General features: G+C 52.7%; 13 protein-coding genes; 9 read left to right on the top strand and 4 right to left on the bottom strand.

Annotated features, from left to right (window-relative positions):
• Positions 1–537: 537 nt before the first annotated feature.
• Positions 538–1778, top strand: RCC_04460 (uncharacterized protein; the record flags this gene model as incomplete). XM_023769738.1 has 6 exons in its annotated part: positions 538–688; positions 738–835; positions 891–1414; positions 1461–1593; positions 1649–1687; positions 1743–1778. The coding sequence occupies 6 exons, from the start codon at positions 538–540 to the stop codon at positions 1776–1778; spliced, it is 981 nt and encodes a 326-aa protein (XP_023625506.1).
• Positions 1779–2060: 282 nt separating this feature from the next.
• Positions 2061–3116, top strand: RCC_04459 (uncharacterized protein; the record flags this gene model as incomplete). XM_023769737.1 has 4 exons in its annotated part: positions 2061–2658; positions 2716–2851; positions 2909–2963; positions 3018–3116. 4 exons carry the CDS (start codon positions 2061–2063, stop codon positions 3114–3116), a joined length of 888 nt encoding a protein of 295 aa, XP_023625505.1.
• A 292-nt stretch (positions 3117–3408) lies between these two features.
• On the bottom strand, positions 3409–4266 carry RCC_04458 (uncharacterized protein; the record flags this gene model as incomplete). The annotated part of the gene is made up of 1 exon (XM_023769736.1): positions 3409–4266. The coding sequence occupies one exon, from the start codon at positions 4264–4266 to the stop codon at positions 3409–3411; it is 858 nt and encodes a 285-aa protein (XP_023625504.1).
• Positions 4267–4485: 219 nt separating this feature from the next.
• RCC_04457 (probable 40s ribosomal protein s10-b) lies at positions 4486–5112 on the top strand (the record flags this gene model as incomplete). XM_023769735.1 has 3 exons in its annotated part: positions 4486–4496; positions 4547–4658; positions 4714–5112. 3 exons carry the CDS (start codon positions 4486–4488, stop codon positions 5110–5112), a joined length of 522 nt encoding a protein of 173 aa, XP_023625503.1.
• A 553-nt stretch (positions 5113–5665) lies between these two features.
• RCC_04456 (uncharacterized protein) lies at positions 5666–7367 on the bottom strand (the record flags this gene model as incomplete). XM_023769734.1 has 4 exons in its annotated part: positions 5666–6105; positions 6156–6207; positions 6260–6845; positions 6904–7367. The coding sequence occupies 4 exons, from the start codon at positions 7365–7367 to the stop codon at positions 5666–5668; spliced, it is 1542 nt and encodes a 513-aa protein (XP_023625502.1).
• Positions 7368–7822: 455 nt separating this feature from the next.
• Positions 7823–8507, top strand: RCC_04455 (uncharacterized protein; the record flags this gene model as incomplete). XM_023769733.1 has 2 exons in its annotated part: positions 7823–8061; positions 8111–8507. The coding sequence occupies 2 exons, from the start codon at positions 7823–7825 to the stop codon at positions 8505–8507; spliced, it is 636 nt and encodes a 211-aa protein (XP_023625501.1).
• Positions 8508–8742: 235 nt separating this feature from the next.
• Positions 8743–9387, top strand: RCC_04454 (uncharacterized protein; the record flags this gene model as incomplete). Its single annotated transcript, XM_023769732.1, has 1 exon — positions 8743–9387. One exon carries the CDS (start codon positions 8743–8745, stop codon positions 9385–9387), a length of 645 nt encoding a protein of 214 aa, XP_023625500.1.
• Positions 9388–10506: 1119 nt separating this feature from the next.
• On the top strand, positions 10507–12453 carry RCC_04453 (uncharacterized protein; the record flags this gene model as incomplete). Its single annotated transcript, XM_023769731.1, has 1 exon — positions 10507–12453. The coding sequence occupies one exon, from the start codon at positions 10507–10509 to the stop codon at positions 12451–12453; it is 1947 nt and encodes a 648-aa protein (XP_023625499.1).
• A 168-nt stretch (positions 12454–12621) lies between these two features.
• RCC_04452 (uncharacterized protein) lies at positions 12622–13062 on the bottom strand (the record flags this gene model as incomplete). Its single annotated transcript, XM_023769730.1, has 1 exon — positions 12622–13062. The coding sequence occupies one exon, from the start codon at positions 13060–13062 to the stop codon at positions 12622–12624; it is 441 nt and encodes a 146-aa protein (XP_023625498.1).
• Positions 13063–13425: 363 nt separating this feature from the next.
• On the top strand, positions 13426–14991 carry RCC_04451 (probable phosphoglycerate mutase, 2,3-bisphosphoglycerate-independent; the record flags this gene model as incomplete). The annotated part of the gene is made up of 1 exon (XM_023769729.1): positions 13426–14991. One exon carries the CDS (start codon positions 13426–13428, stop codon positions 14989–14991), a length of 1566 nt encoding a protein of 521 aa, XP_023625497.1.
• Positions 14992–15199: 208 nt separating this feature from the next.
• Positions 15200–16300, bottom strand: RCC_04450 (uncharacterized protein; the record flags this gene model as incomplete). The annotated part of the gene is made up of 1 exon (XM_023769728.1): positions 15200–16300. One exon carries the CDS (start codon positions 16298–16300, stop codon positions 15200–15202), a length of 1101 nt encoding a protein of 366 aa, XP_023625496.1.
• Positions 16301–17405: 1105 nt separating this feature from the next.
• On the top strand, positions 17406–20339 carry RCC_04449 (uncharacterized protein; the record flags this gene model as incomplete). XM_023769727.1 has 2 exons in its annotated part: positions 17406–18369; positions 18421–20339. 2 exons carry the CDS (start codon positions 17406–17408, stop codon positions 20337–20339), a joined length of 2883 nt encoding a protein of 960 aa, XP_023625495.1.
• Positions 20340–21111: 772 nt separating this feature from the next.
• Positions 21112–24017, top strand: RCC_04448 (related to nitrate assimilation regulatory protein nirA; the record flags this gene model as incomplete). XM_023769726.1 has 2 exons in its annotated part: positions 21112–22607; positions 22871–24017. 2 exons carry the CDS (start codon positions 21112–21114, stop codon positions 24015–24017), a joined length of 2643 nt encoding a protein of 880 aa, XP_023625494.1.
• Between the last annotated feature and the right edge of the window lie 1241 nt (positions 24018–25258).

Here is a 25258-nt window from a genome sequence, read left to right as displayed (position 1 = left end):
TCGACAAAGCATCACGAATGTCCCGAGGTGACTGACGGTAGTATCTACCACGCCATTGCGGGGATATGTGGCTCTTTCACCCGTTCAAGTTTACTCCTCTTCATGATTTCGGTCGTTTCCACGCTTTTCCCTCCGTGATGAATCTACCTGCAGCGCAGACACGATCGCAGTGAGTGGCTAATCATCATGACCGGGAGAGACGGACATGGAAAAAGTACTTGTTGGCGCCGTAAGATCATTGCCATGGCCGGCCATGGATCAAGCGCCAGCGATGATTCAACCAAGGCCTTGTTTACAACACGACCAACAACACTTTGTTCGATCTGAGATCAGCCACCTTGAGCAGGTGAATTACAGTCAGTGTGTAAGCACGTACAAGCAAGGATCATGGGCTGATTGAGAACTGTTTCAGTCGAGTAATTAGGTTCCAACAGGCATCCGCTGACTCGTCGGTCCGACCAACTACATACAACATGAGTCTGGTGCTACCATCTCCGAACAGCTTCACGCGCGACTACACGTCGGCAAGTCGGAAATATGCCGCATCTCGAACTGGCTGTAGCTGTCCCCTCTTTCATCGGCTCATTGACGTCCTGCTTGGCCACCACGATATTCGGCGTCTTATACTTCATTTACCCACCGGAACGCCATTTTCGACAAGCTCTGGTTGTGAACTTGCTCTTGGCTGGTTCGCCTCCCGTCTCTAGGTCCCAAATATATTTTCTGACACAGCCTAGATTGGATAAACTCCCTGAACAACACTATCTCTGGCGGGATTGCGCTATCGGAAAGACATCGCGAAGATTACTTCACTGCAGGAGCTGCATGCACCACGGTATGTATGCAATCCCAGCTATGATGAGTACTGAAAACTGAACTTCGTTGTCTAGAATGGCTGGATAGGCCAATTCTCGGTTCAGGCCATCGACTTTAACATATTGATCATCTCCATCACGGTCCTGATCACGGTTCGCAAGAACCGGTTCCAATTCCAACCGAGTTGGCTAAAGACATTGTCCGTGTGTGCGATTCCGTGGCTGTTCCCACTCATCACCAGCAACATTGCTCTCGGCCTCCACGGTTACGGGCCTGTCTCAGGCAACTGGTGCTGGATCAAGAAGGACCGTCAAGATCTTCGATGGGGTTTGACGCATGGATGGAGAGTTGCCATCTTCATCGTGACAGTCTCCATTTACACCTATGTCTACATCTACCTTGCAAGACATTATCGTGGGGTATCGAGTGTCGGCTCGCAGGCAAGTGAGCGGGAACTTCATTCGTCTAGCGAGCAAGAATTGAGTCGCATGGGCAATTCAAAAGAGGATGACAAGAAGACTCTCATCCAAACTACATGTGCCCCAGCCTCCCCGAACCACAACACCACTGGTCGAATCAAAAAGACTCCGGACTTGAGGTGAGAGGAGASCATGCTGATCATAGTTTGATCTAACAACTACCAGGAAGATGCTTTTGCTGAATGGGTATCCCTTACTTTACATTCTGCTTTGGCTACCTGGGATGGCGAATCGAGTCCACGAAGCCGCGACCGGATGGTCTCCTGAATGGTTGGTGGCAATGCAATCTTGCACTCAGGTAAGAGCTAGAACTTTGTCCTTGAGTMTACTTGCAGTGACTGATGCGAGCATAGTTCGTGGGACTTGGCAACGCCATCACCTACGCTTTGAATGTAAGCTTAAGATGATCAAAGCTTGATTGATACCTCCACTGACCTGTATGCTCAGGAACAATTTCGAGGACGTATTCGAGACAGAAGTTAGTGCAGCTCTCTGAAATGCAACATGGTGGTCAATGTCTCTCTTGAACAAGATGTATTGGTCTTGCAATTCTGCCATTGTTATATTACTTGATTCGATGAAAGAACGAGAAATGATACATGCATTCATATGATGAACAACCTTACCTTTGGTGGTAGGTAGACAGCGATATCGGGGATCCATAGCTCAGGTCCACTCAAGATACCTTACACGCCGAAGCAAGCAGCTTCCAGCTTCACATCYCCATACCTGCATTGATTGAAATCGGTCTTCCCTAAGTAAACCATGGCCGACATCACCCCTTCAAAGACACTCGTCTACAAGAAAGTAGGAGACTTGGAGATTTCCCTCGATGTCTACCTGCCGGAAAAAGAATCACCCCAACCCCCAGCCTGTCTCCTCTGGTTCCATGGAGGAGGCTTAATACAAGGCCATCGAAATGCAATAGCACCACACATGAAAAAGGCCGCCTCCAAGTACAATCTATGCGTGCTATCCGCAGACTACCGTCTCGCGCCACAAGCCACCATTGTAGAAATAGCCTCAGATGTCTACGATTGCGTCAAGTTCATCCGGAACGATCTCGCCTCTCGTCTTGGCAATACTCCAGTCGACACTTCTCGCCTGGCGGTCTCTGGAAGCTCGGCGGGAGGCTACCTTGCTCTTCTCGCTGGTATTAACGTCGAGCCGAAACCGAACGTCATCATTCCGATATATCCCATTACAGATCCGCTTGGGACATTCTTCACGAACCCTCAGCCGCCGCCAATGGGACGGCCAGCTGTGGAGAGGGAGACTGTAGCTGCGTATCTGGATCCGAATGCTGCTCAAGTTGCAAACAACCCCAAAGATGACGCGAGAGGGAACATGTATGTTCGCATGAGTATGTTTTGTCATTATGTCCATTGAGCCAAGTCATCAATCTGACTTCTCCTTCCAGTGCACGATGCCAACTTGGCCAAGCTGTGGCATGTTCCTGAAGGTCCTGAGGCAAATGCTTGGAGGCTTTCGAGGCAGATATATGCGAAGAGATCTTGTCCTGCGTATATTCTACACGGTGATGCCGATAGCGCAGTGTAGGTTGCTCTGGCATGCTTCGAGGAAGATACCTACTGACCAATCGTTCTTTCCAGCGGCGTCGAGCAGGCAGATGAAGTCGTTGGAGCAATGCTAGGCTGCGGCGTTGAGGTCTGCACTTCCAGGAGAAAATTCGAACAAGCTGCATGCTGACCGTACGCTCAGGTTGTGTACGAACGAACACATGGCGAGGACCACTTTTTGGACACTGGAGCGGAGTATGGAAACGAGGCGCTGTACGCTTTCCTGTTGAAGCACATGTGATGGCGAGCGTACTCATGAGAATGGCATGGTGACATACCAAAGGAGATCTGCAGCTCTCCTGCGTTTTGCCTAGTCGTATGTACATCTCTAGGATTTCGAAGTCATCATTTCCAGCAAGTCTGCATTTGGCAATGGTGGAGTAAAGGGCACCGATCGCTCATCAGACCAAGTGGGACACCTCGAGTAAGACAAGTCGACAGTCTCTTACTGACGAGATGGGTCGTCTGCTGATCGATCGAAAAAGACAGAGCAAGACGATGGTTCATTATTCCAGCTCATGACCACAACCCACTCAAGCAGCTCTCCCCTTTTCTTTGCCTTCATATGCAAGCGCAGGAGCATCAACCACATCTTGCTCCGCCTCCTCTTCTTCCTCCTCATCGGAAGACTCCTCGTCGTCCCAACCAAAGAACCTTCCACCAGATGAAGACGCCTCACCCTTGGCGTCTCCACTGCTTCCTTCGCTCCCTCCCTCTTGCATGTCCTCATCCTCTGTCTCGCTACCAGTCCGGACAAGCATACCTTCCCTCATGGCCTTCTCCACTGCCTCCCTCGTCTTAGCTTCCGCGGCCTCCTTTCCTTCCACAAACTCAGCATCCAGCCTCGTGCCAGCGTCACCTCCCCYGCGGATGGTCTCTTCTCTCTTCTCAGCAGCTTCAACCACGGCTTCTAGCCTCTTCTTCCGCTCCTCCTTCTCCTTCCGTTCCATCTCCGGCTTCATCGCAAGATACTCGGCCAGGCGCTTCGCCTCATCCACAGTCCGTAATCGTCTTCCATCAAGATTTCGGTTTGATCCTGTGGCGTTCGCATTGTTCTTTTTGCGACTGCTCATGCGACCACCGGCGGCGCGCAGCTGGGAGCCGAAACCACCTTTGCCACCGCACAGCTTCCTGCTGAGGCGCAGAGAGAGGAGGGTGTCATCTGGGGTGGAAAGAAGGGTTGAAATAGGCTGTGATGAGTTGGGTGACAGCTGCTTGTTCGAGACGGTCGTGATCAAGAGGCGAGGGTCTACGGCGGGCAGACGCGACAAGATGGTGGCATACACATCGCTGATCGGAGCCGAAGGGGCGGTTGGCAGTGAGAGTGTGCGCGGCAGACCGAGGCCCGCAAAAGTTGCCACCAGAATGTTGAGGGTTGGTGAAGAGTCCATGGCGGTCGTATGTGAGGTTGTTGTGGTGTTGGTACGGTGGGATGTTGTTGGAGGTTCAAGTTGAAGATCCACTGCGGACATGGCGGGAAAGGCGCCGAAGCATCTGTCACGCTGCATATCTCAGAATGCTCCAAACGGCATTCGCGCACACATCAATTCAAACATCGACAATTTTGGAAAGCTGCGACACCTCACTAACGACCAGCAAATACCGCCARCATGCTGATCCCGTAAGCTCATCACCATCTACCATTGATAGTGCGCGCTGACAACTCAAAAGTAAGGCAGACCGCAAGGCCATTYACGAGTATTTGTTCAAGGAGGGTGTGCTCGTCGCCAAGAAGGACTTCAACCTGCCCAAGCATGGCGAGATTGACACCAAGAACCTCTACGTACGCTGCACCTCGAGGAGCTCGCCACTGGAATCTCACTGACCTGCCATAACAGGTGATCAAGGCCTGCCAGTCGCTTACCTCGCGCGGCTACCTCAAGACCCAGTTCTCGTGGCAGTGGTACTACTACACCCTCACCCCAGAGGGTCTCGACTACCTCCGCGAATGGCTCCACCTCCCAGCCGAGATCGTTCCCCAGACCCACGTCAAGCAGCAGCGCAGCCACGCCCCACCGCGCGGCATGCTCGGTGCTGATGGCCGCGAGGAGCGCCGTGGAGGCGGCCGTGGTGGTCCTCGTGGTGACCGTGAGGGCGGATACCGTCGTCGTGAGGGTGGATTCGGTGGTGAGGGCAAGGAGGGCGGTGGCGCTCCAGGCAGCTTCAACCCCGAGTTCCGTGGCGAGCAGCGTGGTGGATTCGGTCGTGGCCGTGGTGCCGCTCCTCCTTCGTCCTAGGTGGACAGTGGATGGACTGAAGCTGATGTCTCTGCCGAGCCGGCCAAGCAGGGTGGATGGGAGGATAACAGCGCTGCTGAGACTGCCTTTGCCGCTCCTGCCGCTGGAGGCTGGTAAAAATATGATGATGCTAAATGTGGGATTGCATGGCTGAAGCTTGGCTGAAATAAAGTAAGCTTAGAAAAACCAAGTTGCCCGGAGTTCTGTTTGATGTCAATACGTTGCTGTCCATGCCCTGGCTTGTCTTGCTGTTGTCGAAATGGAGGTACGATCACGTCAGGTCTAAGAAGATTGATATTCTGCACGACACAAGTCATCAATCAGCTGAAGAACTTTTTGATTTTTGTACGATGAACGTCGGCCTCTATCAAAGCCTTTTCCGGCCTTGGCTTAATCGCTGGATGAGAAGCATCGAGCCACAGCAGAAACATTCCCACCCGCCCATATTTCCACGACCATCTGACTCCCCTGTCAAGATGTCTTGGTAATCGAGAAACGGACATCACCCGTCGGACCCTTTCCTCGATCTCCAGCATAGCATGCATCTGCTATTTTATTCCACTGCTGCCATCTCAGCATCCGGAGCAAAGTACCGGACCAGGCGTGCCTCAAACCACTCCCTCTCTCCTACTTGGAAACCTCCGCGTCCAATGTCGTCGACTCGGGTGTGGAAGTATGAGACGCTTCTTGGCAGGATGTCGGTAAGAACATTGTACACAAAGCACTCAACTGCGGCGAAACTCTCTACGCTGTCGAAAAGCACCTGGTAGATGTGGCTGCGAGAGGTGAAAACCGAGTCGCTTCTACCCTGACACACCTCACGCATGTATTTGGCGTAGTCCGCGCGGTAGCGATCGAACTCGTCTGGTTTGGGAGTTTCCTCAAAATCAACCTCCGGGGGCCAGCGATAGTCTGGACACCAGTCGACTTCGAGCCAGTGCGGGAGACTGCACCAGCCAATACAGCGGGGAATTGATTCGAGGCAGTCCCAGTCTACGGGACAATGTCAGAACAAGTTAAACATCTCCAGATGTACTGCTTACCTATCAATCCCGTGACCTTGCCGGTTTCATCTGCAAGGATGTTCTGCCGGTTCTTCAATATAGGTCAGCAGAGGATAGATTACGATGAGCGGATCCACACTCACGAAATCGGATTGCATCAACACGAATTCTGGCTCGCCGGCCTTCTGCTTCCCGCCGCTTTGGAGGAATGCTTCAATCATCACATCCCAAAGAGCATAGACACCAACGGTTGCAACATCGTGCTCGACTCCAGGATTTCGGTCTTCTATCAACCGCTTGTGCTGGCCACAGCGAAGCAATTCTGCTACCGAATCTCTTGGTGGGAATTCAAGAAATTCGCGCTTAAGGGCGAATATCTTTGCCTTGTCCAGCCGATAGCTATTTCCGACCTCAGGGGGGCTATCGTCATCAGGGAACCAAAGTGTTCCGGCTCGAGCAAAGGTTGTTGTCGCTAGGGAGCGCATGATATTGGCAAGATCGTGCATGATCTTCTGCCTCCGCGCCTCCAAGACTGACGGTGTGACGCTGAGATCGTCCCAAAGATCTGTCACACTCTTTCCCTCGAGAAATGTCATGATGGTGTACGGCGCGTTGATCTCATTCTTCGTGTCAGCGCTATAAGCCAGGACCTGCGGAATGGGCAGCTCGGTGTTTTCGTAGATGTACTTCATTCCCAAAGCTGTCGCTCGTAACAGGTCTGCATCGCGGCTGTCGTGCTTGGAGTCAGTTCTGCGTCAGGCCTTGCGTCTCAGGGGTTGCAACTCACTCGTTCCATCGCCCAGGAAATCCGCATGCTGGAACACGCACACAGATCCTCCATCCGCGGACCGATTCCATGATGTATGCTACGTTGAATGAGCCATTCAGCCGACGAGCGAGCTTGAAATGTGGCTCGTAGTCTGTCTGGATGACGTGCTGCAGTAAAATGGCCAGCTGCGCTTCTCCGATATCTGTCGTTGTCCCCCAATACTTCGGAACGTCTTCGATCTGCTGCTTGACAGTGGGGACCCGCTTGAAGGTCTTCATCTTAGGATCCTTTTGTACCTCTGGCGATGCCTTGGAAATCTCCTCATTCACCTTTGCAGTGCTCTCGACTGGCCTATCGCACCCGAGACAGTGCTCTCTGATAATCGCCTCCCTTCCTGTCGATGCCTCGCCGGGTGCATCCTCCTTCTGCGAGCTCAATGATTTACCTTGGCGCCCGCGAAACTTGTCGATGTACCGCTTCATTTTGGAAGACATTTGGGCTTGATGAAACGCACTGCTGCCTGGGAACTTACGCATGGTTTTCCCTCTTTCAGGGGGGGAGCAACCTCACTCTGGAGGAAGGCGGTCACGACGTCCTCGCAGCAGGCACAGCGCCTGACGGCGATGTGTTGCCTCCAGTGACGGTGGATCAAGTCACGCGCTCATTTCGCTCGTCTTGTTGTGCTGCGGTCAGGTGTAGTTGATGATGCGTTGTTTGCTCTCGGTGGCGATGTTGATGTTGATGATTGAGTCACGGATTTCACCCGTCGCGGCTGTAGAACTGACAAACAACCCAACTTCACTTCTTCGTTTGCTCAACTTCACTGCACTGCCCTCTTCACTCCAACAACAAACCCCACCTACCTCTCCGCCCTCTCTGCCGAGCAGCTCCTCCACACAAACACATCGACAATCTCCCTCCGAGATCAAACAGCAACATGCCACCCAAGGCACAGCGTCCTCCTCCACATCGACCTCTTCCACCATGGCCTTATGCCAACGTCCCCCCGATGCCATGGGTCGATCGGGCACTCGCTTACGAACCAGCACCAAAGCCAGATCAGTCCAAAAGCGACCCTGGTATCGACGTCAGGTGGCCAAAAGACGTGGAGTTTGGGACGCTCGAGCGGCTGCATCTCTTCACAACCGGTGGCCACTGTCAGATATTGCCCCAATGGTTTGTCGTCTATTCGTCAAATTGATATCGAGTACTAACATCGCAACAGTGGCGTCTGCAAGACTTGGCTCGGTCTCCACTGTCATCGTCTCAAGCACGTCGCGAACTGTGAGGCGGCTGGTCATCTCGGCGAGCCTTGTGGGAGGCTCTACACTATCTTCCGCGGCTGCCCAAGACACCCATACAGTGCCGGACACAACCCCGAGCAGTCAGCATATGCGGACGAGCTCAATCCTCCCGACGTCGAAGGCCGATGGGCTGCATTGTTCAACTTCCCTATCCCAGAGCCACCCAAATTGATCCCATTCAAACCTTGGTCGGAGACTCTTCGTGAGAGGGCTGAGGCGGAGGCAGCTGAGGCCGCGAAGTTGAAAGAAGCCGACACGTCTTCTTCAAGTCAGCCCAGACAGTCGACAGGTTCGGTGCCGCAGCCTTTGGCGAAGTAGCTGCGCCGCTAAACCTGCTACACATGACTGCAATTCGTGATCACATCGAGGACATCGAGGCTGGCTGTCTAGGATCGAGTTATGCATTGAGGACAGCACCCCGCGGTCCGTTCCTCGGAGGGACATTGGTGGGAGTTAATGACACTTTTTTAATGGATGGGCGTTCGAGAAAGGTGTACATTGAGGGTTTAACGAGTGGTAGATAGCGGCTCCATCAGTCTAGTAGCATATGACCATGTTCGGAACGAACTCTGCTTTCACAAAGAGGCGAAGGGCTAGTGAATTTGAAGGTTGCCGGCTCTCCTTGATTGAGCGAATCAACGTCGATWCCGCCAGTAGATGGTTACAAGCACAAAAAGAAGCAGCCTTGTGGAGAGCCGAGTGTCTTGTGGGACAACGTCTTCTTAATTGTACTGTACTTGTTGCAGACGGCGTACAATATGTGGATGCTGCAAGCCGTACGGCAATGTTCCACTTCACCGGGCCTYAGGCAGTTTGTTCAAGTTCAAGCGAAGTCATGTCTTCTACTATTACCTACCTAATTTCCCTTCTTCCCACAGACATGTCTAATCAAAGCATAGCAGTTCTGCACCTCACCATTATGTACACGTCCTACCACAACCCTAACCCTAACCCACTAGCGATTGGAACAACACCCAGCTTCACATCACGCAGATCTTTCTTCGTGGCTCTTTCGAATCGAATTCATCATCGCCAAATCTCGAACGTATCCTCTCCTTCTACACCACACCATCGTCTCAGCAGTAAATGGCAGAGCACGATGGCATCCATCCGGATGCTCTCCCATAGGCTCCAACGCTGTCCATATAAGAAGACCATCAACACAACATCGCCCACGACTGCCCTCTCCATGGCATAGAGGGCTACTCTACTAGTAGGTAATTTTCTAGCGGCTCCAGAATTGTCGATTCTGCATAGAACAAGGCCTTGAGACGTAAAAAAGACGACTAAGGGTGTCTTGTCTCGATGAAGAATCTTCATATCGACAGCTCTGCCCATAGCTACCAACTGAGCTTGTCGAGCAAATCCTCGCAAGCTCCACCGATTTAAGGACATTGGCCGTCAGCTGTTCCATCTCGAAGCTCGGTAAAGGCGTCGCAACGCCTCTCTTTTATCACACTCTTGAGATCGCTGATGAGAAGTTCTACGCTGGAGACAAGATCTGCTGTGGCCGTGAAACTCTTCAAACAATACTTTGATATGGACTCTGACAATAAAAAAGAAAACATGGAAAAGGACGCACTCAACACTTTGCAGCCAGAATCGTTGATACCGGTTAGACATCCCTCAACTATTGAGATGCACAAGCTGATACATGCATCACTTGTGGCAGAGATGACCAGCACTCCTCGCGAGATCCAAACCAGACAGCTTCACCATCAAAACCTGTATGAAGTACCATTGGATCTTTATGCGCGATGGCGAAGGTCGTTAGTGCAGATGCAAATTTGCCTGAGAGGAAATGACCATGCAGTGCGGTCGACCTGAGCACGCCGAGACGCTTCTTCTGCAATGACTGCGCGACGATGACGAGGAGATTGCGATACCTGCCTTCGAGACCGAAGAGTCCTTCGAGATCAGAAGCGCCATGTTTGAGACGGGACGACGATGGACCAGGCAGAGCCTGCTCGTCCACAAGATTTTTCCACTCTACAAGGTCGGTAGCCTGTACCACGGGCACCCAACTCCCTATTTCGTACAGCACAGACAACAAAATGACAATACCATGCACCTCATAGGCTGAACAAACTCACATTGACGTACTCCCAACCAGTACAGCYCAATCTTATAGCTGCCAAGATCCTACCTCCCAAGGTACTTCGTACACCAGCCCAAATTCCATTGACACGAGCATCATACAGCTGTAGTCAGTTGCTGGGCGCTCTCCCACCCGGAAGCCCACCATCTCAGAAAAGAAGAAATAATCTTCCCCCCGCCTTCCGCTCTTCTCCTTGCCCAGCTTTCGGGAGCTGCAAAAATGTCCTACCATAAAATCCCTCGCATGGACATCAACTTTATCCTCAACAACAACACATCAACATCAAAGATGTCTGATGAATCTGTTTACAATCCTTTCGGGGTCGGTTCTCGTACACCCAATACCAACGCCAGCGCCAGCGCCGGCACCATGAACTGTACCTGCAGGACCTTCGCCGACCCGGGAGGATACTTCGATTGCCACCTCTGGGGACCACTAAATCCCGGCCCCAATTGTCCATTGCACCCGATGCTCTCGGGCAGTAAGGCAGGAATATATGGTATCATGCCGCCGGGATATCCTCCATCGCAGAGTTACAAATCCCAGAATGATGGCGTTTCCAGCACTCCCGTCTCCAGACAGCTGATCGGGAGCGCCTATTCCCTTCCCATTAATCCCGAGGAAATGCAACAAGACAGGACGCATCTGGGATTGGCGCCAATGCAATCGATGCTTCCATCATACCCACCCACCACCACGCAACACCGATCCTCCGAGCATCAATCTTCTCACGCACCAGGAACGGGACCCAGCCCTGCGTCTCTGCCTCGACCAAATGAAGTAGAACCATGGAGAATCCAACCCCCAAAGACGCCTCCTTTCTTGCAGTGTTTCGATCAACCTACAGCATACCGTGGTGCCGCGACTGCCTCGCTCGGCGGGGGYCCGAACTTTCGCGTCGATGACTTCCTCACCGGTTATGAAACAGGGCCACATGTACGTTCAAGCAACGGTACCTTGCGCTACCGGAACTATGAAACGTCCGAGAGGAAGCGTAGGGATTCCACCAGTGTCCCCCAATCCACCAATTCCTCTAAGCCGAAGGTGGCAGGGGATAATCCGTCTTCTCTACAGGAACATGTAGCGGCCTTGCATCGACTGACGGACATGCCATCTCGTCGACTGCCAGTGTCCATCCCGTCACCACCCGTGGCACCACGCCGTCGTGGCGAGGATAAGATCGAGACTTGGCGTGCTAGAATGCCGGTCATGCAGAGCAAGAAGGCTGATACTCTATGGAACCTGAGTGGTATACCTGAGCAAAGGATCATGGGCCAGGGGCAACCGGCCGAGAAGAGAAACGTTATGAAAGCGGTAGAATCGTCGAAAGAGATGGCGAAGCGTAGTGCTGGCTCGTCTACGGAGAAGAACGGATCCTCTTCAAAGGATGTTGTGGACTCAAAGCCAACTCTCCGTGTAGAGATTCCTGCAATTGGAGGCAACCCGCCGAGACAGGAGATCAAGCCTGAAGCTGGCCCATCTACAAAAGAGAGCACATCCGATCCGTTGAACGGCGCGGAGCCAACGTCGACTCGAGGCTCAGAGGTGCTCGTCAAACCAGGAGTCCTGTCCATGCAAGATCTCCTGCCTAAGCAAGATCTGGAGACGAATGCTACGTCGTCGTCCACAGAGCAGAGCCCATCATCTTTGACTCCAAGCAATGGCGTGCAGTCTGCATCGAATCCTGCTGGTCAGATGCCCACCAATGGCGAAGAGCCGTCGAAAAAGGCTCCAAAGTCTATGGCTGACTCGTTCGCCGAGACGACGAGCACACGCGCTTCGACTCCAACTGAGCCCGGCAATTGCAACCGGACTCCTGGGTTCGAGCGACCCCGGAGCCATTGCGGTACGAGAAGGGGGAATTGTTACGGGGACTGGTCGTCTAATGGCGCACCGTACAATCGGCCCGAGAGATGGGGCGCGTTCGGAGTCCAATACTGCCCGCCGATTCCTCTTCCTGGCGACCACATGCCTGGGCCTGAGCCTGCTGGTTGTGGCAAGTGTGGGGAGGTGGAAATGTGTGAGCACGAGCTTGAGAGCTTGGGATGGGTAGACACCAAGGATGAGACTGCTGAGACTGCTGAGATTGCTGAGAAAGCAGGCGGCGAGTCTGGATTTGAGGCCGAGATTGATGAGCAGGCCGAGGAAGAGTGGGATCTGATTTGAGTGGTTCCTTGAGTGATGGCATTGAAGGGGAGAGGATGACCAAAGAGAGGGCCAAGCTCGGGGATGTGGTGTCAACGACACAGCCGTCTCGTGTGCTCAGTCRGATAGATGGTCAGTTTCTCCATAGCTCCATAGATCTCCAACGCATGTTTATCGCGCACCCTTCCCTCAAGAAGTCACTTTCCCCTGCATCCCTTCTGCCAACTGGCCCAAGTCCCTCAACATGCCCCTCTGCTTCCTCACCTTTTCCTCCAACATGCGAATTTCCTCCTCCTGCTCCTCAATCGTCCTGTCCACATCCGGCAACGCCTCGACGGCCCTCACCGCCGCACGAATTCTAGGTTTGATGGATTTGAGCACCTCCTCGGGCAGATCTTTGGGCGCAAGAGGGACGAGAGTGTCTGGGGGATAATGCGATCCAATGTCTGATTCCGAGGTCGAATCGTCGAGAGTTGGAAAGAGGTCAGTGGCTGCGGGGCCTTGTTCCACTCGCGCAAGGAGTTCGTGAAGCGCGGGGAGGATGTCGAAGGTGTGTGCAGGTGGCATTGAAGGGAGATTGGAGGTGTTGTTGGTGTTTGTGGTGGTCTTGATGGGGTGTTTGTTGGCCATTGTGACAGATGTTTAGATTAGTTGTTGACCTGTTGATGGAGGTTGTTTGTTGTTTGGAGTGAGGTGGGGAGCATGTGAAGTTGATCTTGGCCGGTGTCGGATCAGCAGTGGGGGGTCGTCACTGCCCCTCGCCTCGCCTCATCGTCGGGCGCATGATTTGTTTTTTGTTGAGCTGCTTCAAGTGAATTTGTATCTCGTGACGGAACAATCCCCCGACAACACCTTACCTTCCCTTCATTCCACCGGACAAGGAGAAGCAGCAAATCAAGAGATCAAACACCGACAGAGCGCTATCGGACAACAACCTCCAGTCCATCCATCCATCCATCCATCAAGGTCCTCCCCCACATACCACGACCCAACATGGCCGAAGTCAAGCAAAAGGTCGCTCTGATCTGCATTGACGGCTGGGGAATCCCCGTCGAGACGTCTGACCCCAAGGGAAATGCCATTCTCAATGCCGAGACGCCCGTCATGGACGACTTTGCCAAGTCCGGCAGCAAGACAGCACAAGGATACACCGAGTTGGAGGCTTCTTCCCTCGCCGTTGGCCTCCCCGAAGGTCTGATGGGCAACAGCGAGGTTGGACATCTCAACATCGGCGCTGGACGTGTTGTGTGGCAGGATGTGGTCCGAATCGACCAGACCATCAAAAAGGGCGAGATGAACAAGGTGGAGAACATTGTCAAGTCCTTTACTCGTGCCAAAGAGGGGAATGGTAGACTACACCTCTGCGGGTTGGTCAGTGATGGTGGTGTGCACAGTCATATCAACCATTTGAAGGAGTTGATCAAGGTGGCCAAGGAGATGGAACTCAAGGAGGTCTACATCCACTTCTTTGGTGACGGCAGAGACACCGATCCCAAGAGCGGTAAAGGCCATCTCGAGGATCTCCTCGCTTTCTGCAAGGAGCAGGGTGTTGGTAAGTTGGCCACCATTGTCGGCCGATACTATGTTATGGACCGTGACAAGCGATGGGAGCGTGTGGAGAAGGGTCTCGAGGGAATGGTCACAGGCAAGGGAGAGGAATCCACCGACCCCGTCGCAACCTTCCAAGCTCGTTACGATGCTGGAGAGAATGATGAATTCCTCAAGCCAATCATCATCAACGGTGCCGACGCCCGCATCAAGGACGACGACACGGTCTTCTTTTTCAACTACCGCTCCGATCGTGTCCGCGAAGTGGTTCAACTCCTCGGTGACCAGGACCGCTCTCCCCGTCCCGACTTCCCCTACCCAAAGAACATCTCCCTGACCACCATGACCCGCTACAAGACCGACTTCAACCTCCCCATCGCTTTCGCTCCCGTAAGCATGGACGATGTTCTCGCCGACTGGCTCTCCCAGAAGGGCGTCAAGCAGTCTCACATTGCCGAGACGGAGAAGTTCGCCCACGTAACCTTCTTTTTCAACGGTGGTCAAGAAGTGCAATACGAGGGCGAAGACCGCGAACTCATCCCATCGCCCAGAGGCGTCTCAACATACGACGAACAGCCCACCATGTCCGCCATGGCCGTGGCAGAGCGTATGGCCGAGCGAATCGCAGATGGTAAATACGGATTTGTGATGAACAACTTTGCTCCTCCAGATATGGTTGGCCATACAGGTGTGTATGACGCTGCAGTCATTGGCTGCGCGGAGACCGRCAAGGCTATTGGAGTGGTGTATGAGGCGTGCAAGAAGCATGGCTACACCTTGTTCGTGACGAGTGATCATGGAAACGCCGAGGAGATGTTGACGGAGGAGAAGACGCCCAAGACTAGCCATACGACTAACAAGGTGCCTTTTGTCATGGCCAATGCTCCAGAGGGATATAGTCTGAAGAAGCAGGATGGTGTGTTGGGCGATGTGGCACCTACTGTGTTGGAGATCATGGGTATTGAGCAGCCCAAGGCTATGACTGGACACAGTCTGTTGGTCAAGGCATGATTACGTGAAGAGAATGGGAAGTCAATTAGCGAAGCATTGAAGACTATACATAGAGATGTGTAGATGATGAAGAGGATTATGACACGCCATTTGTATATGCTTTGAGAAGGAGCATTGTCTATGTATTCAGTACATGAGCCGAGATCTTTCAACCACGGCATCAACTAAGATTGAGTTGGGTATCATCGCCAATCAAAGAAACTCCTTCTCAAAACTCGCTCGCAATATCCTCCAAAATCTGATCTCGATACTTGACCTGCAAGCTCAAATGCGTCTCATCCATATAATGCAACCTCGCCTCCCCTCGAAACCTCTTCGCAATCTCAACACCATGATACCCCGACACATTCTCATCTTCCTTCCCAAACCACAAATGCATGGGTAAATCCGGCCTTATTTCCTCGACTTTAAATTCCCATTTCGATCCGAGAATTCTGGCATCCTGTAACAGTGTATCGTAGCCACGGAGAAAATACTCCTTACTAGCGCGGAGAGAAAGGCRTAGGAGATCTACACTTTCAACTTTCTTCCAAATCTCAAGATCCTTTTTCGAAAGCTTGGAATTTGTAATCTCATCAATGCAGATTTCAAGTTTCTCGTCCTCGCTAAGATCTCGGAGGTTTACRGGCCAATGCGAAGCCTGGTAGGGAAATATCCAGGGGATATAGTGAATGGCATATTTATACCCCACCCAATTCCTCCAGCCCATTCCTTTGGAACGATATCTCTGAATATCGCCCATGCCGCAGACGTTGGCTATAGCTTTGAGATTCTCGGCTGGGRGGTAGCGTGCACACGCCATGACATAAGGTCCTCCGCCTGAAGTACCTATGACTGCGAATTCTTGCAGCTGGAGATGTGTGGCTAGGAAGTGAATGTCTGCTGCGAATGTGCGAGGGGTGTGGGAGGGATGAGGGGAACTCTGACCTACTCCCGGACGATCCACGCCGATGATGCGGAGTCCTAGATTTTTGGCGGGGGAGTCGTGGTAGGCTTCCTCAAGGCTGGAGCCGGGGAGGCCGTGGAGCTTGATGATAGGTTTGCCGGTGAGGTCGCCGTATTGGGTGTAGCTTAGTGAACGATTGTCGGGGAAGGTTAGTTTTGCTGAGGAGGTGTCGTCAAGGCGGAAGCGGCATGGTTGGTTGAGCTGGGAGCGGAGTGTGGTTGCTAAATGCTGGGCTTCGGGATTTGAGGTCCAAGATGTATGGTTCGCATAGTATAGTAGGCGGAAGGGATAGATGAGAAGATGGACAGGGAGGAGTATGACGGCCTTGAGGGTGTTGAGAGATGAGGCTGATGATTCTGTCATAATGAATCGCTAGGAATACTTGCTTTGGCGTTTGAGCAGGCTGCTGTATACCTAGTCAATCGACCGTGAGGAAGTACGAGGAAGATTACATGTTGACTCATTGAATATGGTGAATCAACAGCTGACATTGCGCGGCTGAGGGCTGATGAAAGGCTGAAGAATAAAGACCAGACGCTGGAGGATCCGATTTTCCCCGCGCCAGTCTATGCGACGTCAATCGAGCGCCTTCCTCGCCAATCCAGCTGCTYTTCCCCCAAATAATACTGTACCATCAACGTGCTGGCAGTGTGAGTGGGCAAGCTCCAGACGGTATTGCATTCCCTTCCTCTCCATTACTCACTCATCTAATAAAGGTATTCTTTTCATACATGATTGAATGCATGATTGCGGGAGGAGAAAGGTCATACCGGTGAATGCACTGCATCATACGAGACAGACATGACGTAGGCTGCTGAATGACCGCACGGGAACTTCATCATTCCGCTGGGATTGGCTGGTCATGTCGGCGGAGGTGAGAAAGAAGCAAAAAGGTACGTGGTGGTAGGTGAGAGGTGAAGGGGAAGTCGCTTGCGGATGGGAGCCGGGGATGGGGATAGATGTGGCTGATGAACATGTGGCTTGRGCTCCATCTCATCGTCTCATACACCCCTGCTAGTCTATCTCCAGGCCATGCCGTTGGATAGAAACAGCCATGTAAAGCATACGATTGGCCCATCCTCCCGTATGAGTCTAAGACATGCGCGACGACACTAACTTTGTTGAGCTTGCAGCGATCGACGTTCATCTCGCTCGGAAGCGGCCAACGCGCCAGCCACACCCGATGAGAGCTCTCCTCAATCACTCGAACCTCCATCCACTCTACTCGAAACCCGCCCATTCTTTGATTCGACCAAAATTGCTGGGAATCGCATCCTCCTTGCTGCACTCACCCAACGTCCCGACGCCGGCAGATATTCTCCACGAGCGACGCCCACCTCGCACAAACACGCACATGCCGACAGAGAACAGACGGCAGACGAGCCGCTTTCTTCTGCCTGTCGTAGGACGGGTGGCCGGCCGGGGGGAAGTGTGAGAGCGTGTGGATTGGACTCGGCTGGTCCTAGTCATGGAGGCGACCATCATCGCTGCTGGACCGTCGTCGAGCAGTGAAGTCATGTCCACTCCCTCATCGCTTCCACCACACCACCACCACCATCAACAACAACAACAATCACAACAACACGACGACTCCGACTCGCGACACGGCTTCGGCGTCAAGCCCAGCATGAGCGGCCAGGAAAGCGCTGGATTCAAGGATGCCACCAAGGCTTTTGTCACGCGCATCCACGACGACGATGTCCAACCGGATGGAGAGCGAGATGTCACATTCCAAGGCCCCCGTCTGCGATCCAGTCGCCAGTCCAAGCCCATTCATGCCGCGATGGTGGTGGAGAAGAAGAAGTTGCTCGACTTACCCGTGGACATCCTCAAGGACATCGTCAAGGAGGTCACCCACACCAACGACCTCACTTCCCTCGCCCTGTGTCATTCCGCCCTCCACCGCCTCACCATCCCGCACATCTACTCCCGCTTCGATATTGTCTGGCCGGACAGCAGTACGCATGCCGAGCCGAGGAGTGGTGTCGATGCCCTGACGTATGGTCTGGCCACTCTTGTCATGGCGGAGGAAATCTTTGGCGAGGCACCCAACCAACGGCAACATCACAACAATCGCTTCAATCAGGGGAACAAAAGTGGAATTGCGTCGGAAATGGCCATCCGGCGGCGACGCGGAAATCACTATGCGCAGTTCACAAAGAAGTTCTCGCTGGGAAATGGTCCCGCGGATTGGGTGCAGGAATATCTCATCTCCAAGGAAGGTGGGAAGATGCTGGGAACGCTTGTCGCATTGGCGGTGGCGCGCATGCGATCGCTCGAAACCTTCATCTGGGACATGCCCACGGGAATCTTGAGGGATGTCTGGTTGGCCTTGTCATCACTGGGAGATCGCGACGATGGACAGCCATGTCGGTTGGAGAAGTTGTGGGTCAGGTGGCACGACAACTCTTCCAACACCGATCATCTGCATGGTGAGGACGTGAAGATATTGGGGTGAGATGAAATGCTAACTCATGGAACAGCTCCTCCACATGGAACCGCTCAGATCCCCACCATCCCTGGACAACCTCGATTGCTACAAATATCCTCCGCGGATCTGGATCGTGTTGAACATCCCTCCTTTTCAGTCCTACCACCCCTCAAGAGCCTCAGTGTATTGGACATTGACGAATTGGCCTACCTGGATGAAATGGCCGTGCTCATTGGAAAGTCTCTCGACAAACTTCGCGAGCTGAGGGTGGGAATCGCACGACATGCCATGACCAAGGACTGGGTGACGGTATGGGAAGGAGACGTCGTCCATCAAGTCGACCGTGACTTCCCGACAGCTGGTACCGTGACTATTGGAGAGAAGAGACTCGGTGGTGTGTTGGGGACTTTGACGGGCTTTGTGTGTGATATGCGGAGATCAAAAGTCGTCTTGCCGGATCGGACGAAGCTGAGAAGGAGATCAAGCCCGGTTGCGGCCGCCAGTGCAGGATCAAGTCTCGCAGCATCGCCATCAGAGGCTCCACTTCCCACAAACATCACGCAAGCYCCGTCTACATCGACAGCGTCTGCCTTGCCTTTTACCGAGGCACCTTCGCTGTTCGGATTTGCGCTACCGGCGAACCCAATCCCGCAAGCAGAGATCTCACCGACGATTGGCTCGAATAACACACCAGAACAAACCGCGCAGCCTCAAGAATCACCAGACACATCAGAACCGGTTCCATTCTCGCCCACCGACGAACCACTCCCTCTCGCAACACCAAACGATGAAGACACTTCCTCTCGACTCGCCAACAAACTCAAATTGGAATCCCTGGAACTCGAACGCGTTCCTCTTTCCATTCCCGTACTCCAAAAAGGCATCGACTGGACTTGCCTCACATCACTTACCCTCCTCCACTGCCCCAACCACGAACAACTATGGAAGACTCTTCGAAGGACATTCCAACCGAGACCGAAGTCTCCTGTCTATCCTCACGCTCGACTGCGATCAGCCAATCACACTCCGCGGAAAGGTGGCAGCAAATCCGCGACAGCTGCCTTTAACCCCGCCGATATGGAATACGGCCTCAACCTGAAGAGGATCCACACCAACACCGTCTCCCCGTCTCTCATTTCATTCTTGAAGGAGACGCTGGCGCCCAACACCTTGGAGGTCCTCTTCCTCCAAGATTCCCGCGCCTTCCCCACCAGTGTAACAATCGAAAGCATCTACCGCGGTCCCCTTCGACGGCATCGAGGCAGTCTTCAAAAGCTGTTAATTGATTCGTCGGAGAAGACACCCGAAGGCATACCAGTGTGTTCCTCGACTCGCTGGAGACGATGGATTACGCCGCGAGAGATTCTCTCCTTCATCCTCAGCGGCAAGATGTCTGCACTCCGCGAACTGGGACTAGCGATGGAATACAGGGACTGGCATTTCTTTCTTCAGGGCCTGCCAGTCTTGAAAGGATTGCGGAGTTTGTTCCTGACGGGATTGGCGGACTACCCTGGCCAAGGGGTAAGTGCAGGGCATGGAGGAGGAGTGTGGGATGCGAGAGAACTGGCATTGCAAGTGGTCGACATTGTAGCGCTGCGAGGGGAAGTGGAAGTCTGTTATCTGGGAGTTGGGGGAAAGTGCTTCGAAATCCTGGAGAGAAAGGAGGGACACAAAGGGGATGGGGAGGTTGTTGTGGGAGGCGCGTCTGGGGTGCATCATATGGAAGACGAGGAGGAGGAGGAGGAGGAAGAGGAAGAGGATGATGATGATGGGGAGATTGGGGAGGAGGACGAGGATGAAGGCACGGAATCCGAGGACGATGATGACGATGACGACGACGACGATGATGATATTTCTGTTTTGAGCGAGGATGGGGAGGTGCGAAGACAAGGGGGACGGTTGAGGTTGAGGGAGATTTTGTTTTACGACGACAAGGTTGCGATTTTCAAGGCCAGGCATGGGAGGTTGTAAATTGACTGGGAATGGGGTTACGGATGGACGGCGTTTTACTGGGGATATTGAAAGGGAGCACTGGGTTGAAAGGCAAGGCGTTGGGGTTTGATTGGCGGATGGTGGATGGTGGGCAACTGTCTGTCGTTAATGTGGATTAGTATATAAGGTAGTAAGTATCTATCTTGCCTGCCGGTCAGTCTGTCTATCTTTTAGGATTGATGGGGGCTTTAATTTGAAGGATCTCTGTCCCGGTTTCTATGAGCTCTATTCGCTCTGTTGCAGTACTGATGTTGCTCCTCCATTTCTGAATAGAGACATGGATTGGCTTGTCAGTCGTGGAAGTACCTTACCCTTTCCTGCACGGCCTTGAACGAGTCYAGCTCCGGAAGGCCAGTCGGCACGTGCGAGTGAGGGTGGGTTTCGCGTTTCCCCTCCTCTGCTCTCCTCCACACCTTCCACACCCAACCGGGGAGGGCCAAGGTAATCGTGCATCTCTTATCAACATACCATCCATTCTTGCTTTCTTCGTCTGGGGAAGTGAGAATGATAACAGACAGCTCGGCATTGATTGCACTTTGATGGCTGGCCTGTGTTACCTTACCTTATCCCACGGATCCACCTCGTTGAAAGTCGGGGGAATTTACGTAGATTAAGTTGAGCACTGGAGTCCAACCTACCTTTTCGGCTCGTCGCTTAAATTTCACAGCCCCGGTCCTTCCCTTTCCCTATATTCCTGCCGAATAATCACGACATCGCAAAACACATAAATCCCGAGGGAGGAAATCATATCATGGCGGATTCTTCTTTCGCGTCGACCCAGCCGACGTCCGCGACGCCGGCTACTACTGCTGCTGCTACTCATCGCAAAGTCACTCGTTCCCGATCCGGCTGCGAGACTTGTCGAGCGAGAAAAGTGAGGTGTGATGAGCGGAAACCAGTGTGTTTTAATTGTGATCGGTTGGGATTGGTTTGTGCTTCTTCCTCGGATGCTATTAAAAGTCCTCTTACCACTCTCACATCTGGTGCTGGAACGCCTAATAATGATGATGGTGGTGGCGATGAGGAGGACGAGGACAGTAAGGATTCTTATCAACGACAACAACAACATCAACAACATCAACGGAATGGAACGTCAATATCTTCTACGGGATCGGGATCGGGATTGAAGCGGAAAAGGACGTATCGAAGTTGTAAAGAATGCAGATTGAGCAAGACGAGGTGTTCGGGCCAGAAGCCGGTTTGTGCGAGGTGTGGGGAGAAGAGGTTGGGGTGTGCTTATGAGGATGAGGGAGAGCCGGCGTGGAAGCAGAGGGTTGTGAAGCTGGATTCTCACCGACCGGGCAAGGGTAAGGGTGGGAGTGGGAGGAGAAGGAATGGGAATGGAAAGGAGGAGCAGATGGGGAGTTTGAATGGGATCGAGGGGTTTGGTACCACGCCGTCGAGTGTGGAAGTGGAGAGGAGAGGCGGATTGGCGTCACCGACAGCAGGAGATGATCTTGCGTGGCTGGTGCAGCCCAATCTCCCGGATCATTCACGCATGAGGATTCTGGCCGAGAGGTATTTCCAAAATGTGCACCACTTGAGATGCTATGCCTTCATTCACAAACCCACGTGGTTAAGGCAGCTGGACAGCGACGCGGAGAAGAATCAGAATTCGAATGCGTTGCTGCACATTGTCTGCGCTTTGGGAGCCCTGTTCTTTGCGGTCGAGACGGAGACGTCTCGATCTACACCCCTACCCATCAATCCCTTGGATGCTGGCAAGTTCTGGGCGGACCGAGCGCAGAAATTGATTCTTGCGAGACTGGATCGGATTTCGGTGGAGAATCTCATGGCAACGGTGCTGTTGCATGATTATGAGATTCGGATGGGAAATTACAGCAGTTCGTTCATGCTGTCAGCCATCACGGCTCGCATGGCTCAAGCCCTGCAGATCAATCTCGAACATTCTACCGATGTCCTGTGTCGAGATGCCGATTCCAATGCTCCATCGGCGAGCGTCAAGGAGAGTCGGAGGAGATTGATGTGGTGTTGTTACATCACCGACAGTCTGGTGGGCTCGGGCATCGATCAGTTGACTTTGATTGAGACGAGTGAAATCAAGATCCAACTACCTTGCAATGAGAGGAATTTCGTGTTGGAGGAACCTTGTATTACGGAGACGCTGGAGCCGGGACAGATGTTGGGCTTTCTGCCGAGGGAGCTGTTGCYCAAGTTTCCGCTCGATTGTATGGGTATGACTGCCTTCTACATCCGGCATATCGCTACCAGGAGAAAGGTTTTACGGTGAGTTGTCCTGTCGAAGAGCAGAGCTGTCGATGTCAGAAATCATCAACAAGAGTAGCGCCCTGAATCGCTCTCTCGATTGATTAACGGGCCACTCTGCTAGTGGTCAGGATTCTAGCAAACCTAGAATCGTCGGGCTTGCAGAGAGCGAGGCTTCATGACATTCTGGGATGACTGGAGATCTCTTGTCCCTATTAATGACCCTCATATCGACAGCTCTGTCAAAGAGATCGATTGAACTTCACTAACTCGCATCGTTTTAGATACATCAAACACCTAGACACCGCTTCCCCACCCTGGCATCCCAACTCTGAATTCGCCCAACTAGACAACGAACTCCGCTCCTGGTACAACAACCTTCCCGCAAACTTACAATTCACCCCTACAACCCTCTACATCCGCGCTGAGACCTCCCAAGTCGGAGCATTGGCCGCGCTTCATTATGCTTTCCATCAGACCATGTGCGACCTTTATCGAGTCGGAACTCCCTCCCTCTATCGCCTCCGCTCAGCTTTCGAGTTCCCTCCTGAAAGGCAGTCTTTCCTCGCTCACGTCCGCTATACCCTCTTCTGCCACGCCCGCAGTCTCGCGACCATCATGGCCGAAGCTCTCCGCCACGGGCCGCACGCCATAGCCGATAGTTGGCTCCCTACGGTGTTGTATGACAGTTGTAAAATCATGCTCTTCTACCTCACCCAATTAATCGATCCTCAATTGGAAGAGAGTCGTCGACTCATGGCGGAAACCATCCCGCTGGTGAGGAAAAATGTCGCGGCGCTGAGGGTCATGAGAAGTATGTATGCTTCCGCGGAACCTTTGAGTAAAGCCGCCGAGGCGATGTTGGAGAAAGTTTTGCAGGGAGCTGTGGGTGGAGGACTCTCGGTTCTGACGGAGGATCCTTATGCTGAGGAGGAGGAATGTGGGGACGGAAGGAATGGTGGTGTTGGCGGGGATGATGTTTTGATTGGCAAGCCCGCGCAGAGTGCTCCGGATGATGTCCTCAATCCATTGAGTATTTATCGGTTGACGCGGAAGAGTATCCCTGAGAAACATGCTCCTGAGCGACAGCCTTTGTTGAGTGGGAGTTGTGCTGGGACGGTGGATAGTACGCCTGTTATGGGGAAGAGGGCTTTTGTAGGTGAGGGAGGAGATGGTGGAAATGATGGGATCTATGCCCCGGAATCGAGAGGGGAGAGCGGGAGTGGGAGTGGGAATGGGAATGAGGAACAGATCAATTTTGATGAGTTGCAGAGCTTGTTCAGTAGTGATCCTACGGGGTGGACTTGGCAGCCTGCGGAAACGGCCGTGGGGAGTCGGATTGAGAGTGGAGGGTTGCYGCCTTGGGAGAGTACCATGCTGGATGTTGGGCAGTTGGATGCTTGGTTGCCGGCTTTTGCGTTGGATCCGTAGCTTGTTGCTATGAGGATGGATGATGGATTTGGAGGGATGGGACATAGATAAGGACTGAGGGTTTGGTCGATAATACAGATTTCCATGACCAAAAGGACATTACTCATTCATTTCTCCTCCCATCCCTATCGATCCATATCAAATCCTAGCAGCCTCCCTCCCTCCCATCCGGTCTTCTCTCCTCATCTCTCCCCTCTACCAACTCAACCCTTCCCTCAGGTCTCCACCACACATTCCTAAATCCCTCTCGCCCTTCCTCCAAATTGTCCTCCGTGAGCGGTAAATAATTATCCGGTCATTGCTCCCTAACCACCTCTCGAGGTTAATTGACCACCACATCATTCGTGGAAAACCTCCAAGCTATACCTGCAAGCCTTCAACCGCATCCTAGCATACTTACAAGCATTAAGAACCTCATTCCTCTCCTCCAAACTTGGCAGGCTGTGGCGTATCGTAATGGCTGCGTAATTTTTGGTGCATCATGGCTACTGTTCACATGAAAGTATTTTGGTCGAGATCTCTCTAGATGTACCGACAAGGATTTGAATAGTCGATTCATCTCATAACTAGCCGAGAACCCTTTAGCGCGAAACGCCACACATTGGCAAGTGAATTGAATCGTTTTCGACCATGCTGACTCATCTCTCAAGGGCGAGTCCTTGGGAGGTTGAACACTGCAAGTAGTACGTAGGACTCTTACGTGGAATGAAGGACCTCATGTCTTCAGGTGTGCTACGAGAGAAATAGATGTTATTCACGCAGATACCTCGCAAGCTCATTCTGCGTACTCCTTCATCTCTCGCCAAAAGGTGTGGCAAATAGTTGCTCATTATGGAGAGCTCCTCGGTGCAGATTTGATTGCTTTGCTGTCGAAGCGTGAGACGCCGTCGATGAATTCGTCATAGCCAGGGCAACCACTTGAGATCCAGGAGAGTTTTCAACCGCTTGGCTTGGGATCTCGGTGTCATTGGAGATTGGGATTATCTCCATGCGAGAGGAAGAGTCTATCAGCATAGCAGCTCATTGACCGGAGAGGTCTTCCTGCTACCGTGACCAAGATGAACATAGCCGTAGCTCTGAGAAAGCGCGGGCGAACTAACTTGGGTCCATCGCGTTAGCAAAGACACGATCAGATTCTGAGATTAGAACAATGGGGAAATTGGCATGTACACATTTGTGCGATCATTTGTTTTGTCCAGAGAACAGCGTCGAGCAAGGCTCGACTATTTTCTTCCATCTCA

The sequence above is a fragment of the Ramularia collo-cygni genome (genome assembly GCF_900074925.1).
Source record: "Ramularia collo-cygni strain URUG2 genome assembly, contig: RCC_scaffold06, whole genome shotgun sequence".
NCBI classification, from domain to species: domain Eukaryota; kingdom Fungi; phylum Ascomycota; class Dothideomycetes; order Mycosphaerellales; family Mycosphaerellaceae; genus Ramularia; species Ramularia collo-cygni.
This window is presented reverse-complemented; position numbering and strand designations above follow the sequence as displayed.